Consider the following 1,264-nt stretch of genomic DNA (forward strand, 5'->3'; position numbering starts at 1 on the left):
CGGGCATTTGCCAAAAGTCAGGGCTGCCCTGGGGGCTGTTCCCAGTTTCTGGGCTGGGAGATGGGAAGTTAACACAACGCACAGAGATCAATCCGCCGCTAAATGCCTGCTGGCCCAGCCGTAAAAGACAAGATGCTCGAGCTGCTCAGAGGGGTTTCTTCCTAAAGACTGCCTACGTAAGAGATGCCGTCTCTGACTCACAGCTTCATTCCCTAGAAGACTTTTCTCTTTCCTCGTTGTGGCATCTAAGAAAAAAAAAAAACAAAACCAAAAACAATTCTTATCTTGACAACTGCTTCCAAAAAAACTCAAAACCCCAAAGTCTGCAGTGTCAGCAGGCAGGGAGAGCTCTCCTCCGGCCTTCAGCTCGCTCCAGAGATGCCAGGGAGCACCATGGGGACATGGGCTGGGTGCCCGGCATCCCTGCCCGCCAGCTGTCCCTAACCGCGTCCTCTCTCCCAAGGCCGGGTAACGCTCTCCAACGTCTCCGAGCGGAAGGACAACATGCGCCTCGGCCTCAGCCTGGCTACCAACCCCAAGGACAACAGTTTTCTGGTGAGGAACGGGGACTTTGGCACAGCCTGGCCCCTCCTGCGCGGGTTGCATGTACATCAGCGTGTAAAGGCACGCAAAACCAGATGCGCGTCCATGAGCACGTAAAGGCGTGCAAAGACACCTCTCCGCGTGCCTATATATATGCTGCGTGCTCCGCGGGGCTCAGAAACCACACATGCCCTCCTCTTCCGTGGGGGAAAAAGATGCCAAGGGGGAGGACGAGCCTTGCAAAGCGGCGATTCAAAAGCAGTGGTTTTAAACCCATCCCTGATGCTTTCTTTTTTTTGCCCCCCAGGCCTGCAGCCCTCTCTGGTCCCACGAGTGCGGGAGCTCCTACTACACCACGGGCATGTGCTCCCGGGTCAACTCCAACTTCAGGTTCTCCAAGACAGTGGCTCCGGCTCTGCAGAGTACGAGAAACAAATCTGCCCTGCAGCTCTAACCCGCCTTTGAAGTCAGAGGGAATCTCTGTTCTCTAATCGCTTCAGTCCCATTGAGAAAACAAAGCGCTGTCAGTGTTTAAGCGAAGGCAAGAGAGCAGAGGAAATGGGTGCAGGGAAGTGATTCAAAGGGGGTTACGTACACGGACATCTGGTAAACATTTTCCTTTTGACTGACGTATCGGGAAGACAAAAAATACCTTATTCTTCCAAAACCAGAAATAAAAGTATCCAGAATATTTTATCGGCACAGCTAGGAAGGCGAAATA

The 1,264-nt window shown here is 53.0% G+C and overlaps 1 protein-coding gene across 1 annotated transcript in view; it reads left to right on the forward strand.

Moving 5' to 3' along the window:
- ITGA11 (integrin, alpha 11) overlaps positions 1–1,264 on the forward strand; it is a gene marked incomplete at both ends in the record, with an annotated part of 26,484 nt that overhangs the window by 1,887 nt on the left and 23,333 nt on the right. The window contains 2 exons of the mRNA XM_009703425.1: positions 464–555; positions 851–965. Coding sequence (XP_009701727.1) covers positions 464–555; positions 851–965 — 207 coding nt within the window. The remainder of the gene's footprint in view (positions 1–463; positions 556–850; positions 966–1,264) is intronic.

This window comes from Cariama cristata, unplaced genomic scaffold (assembly GCF_000690535.1).
Source record: "Cariama cristata isolate BGI_N322 unplaced genomic scaffold, ASM69053v1 scaffold11657, whole genome shotgun sequence".
In the NCBI taxonomy this organism is placed as follows: domain Eukaryota; kingdom Metazoa; phylum Chordata; class Aves; order Cariamiformes; family Cariamidae; genus Cariama; species Cariama cristata.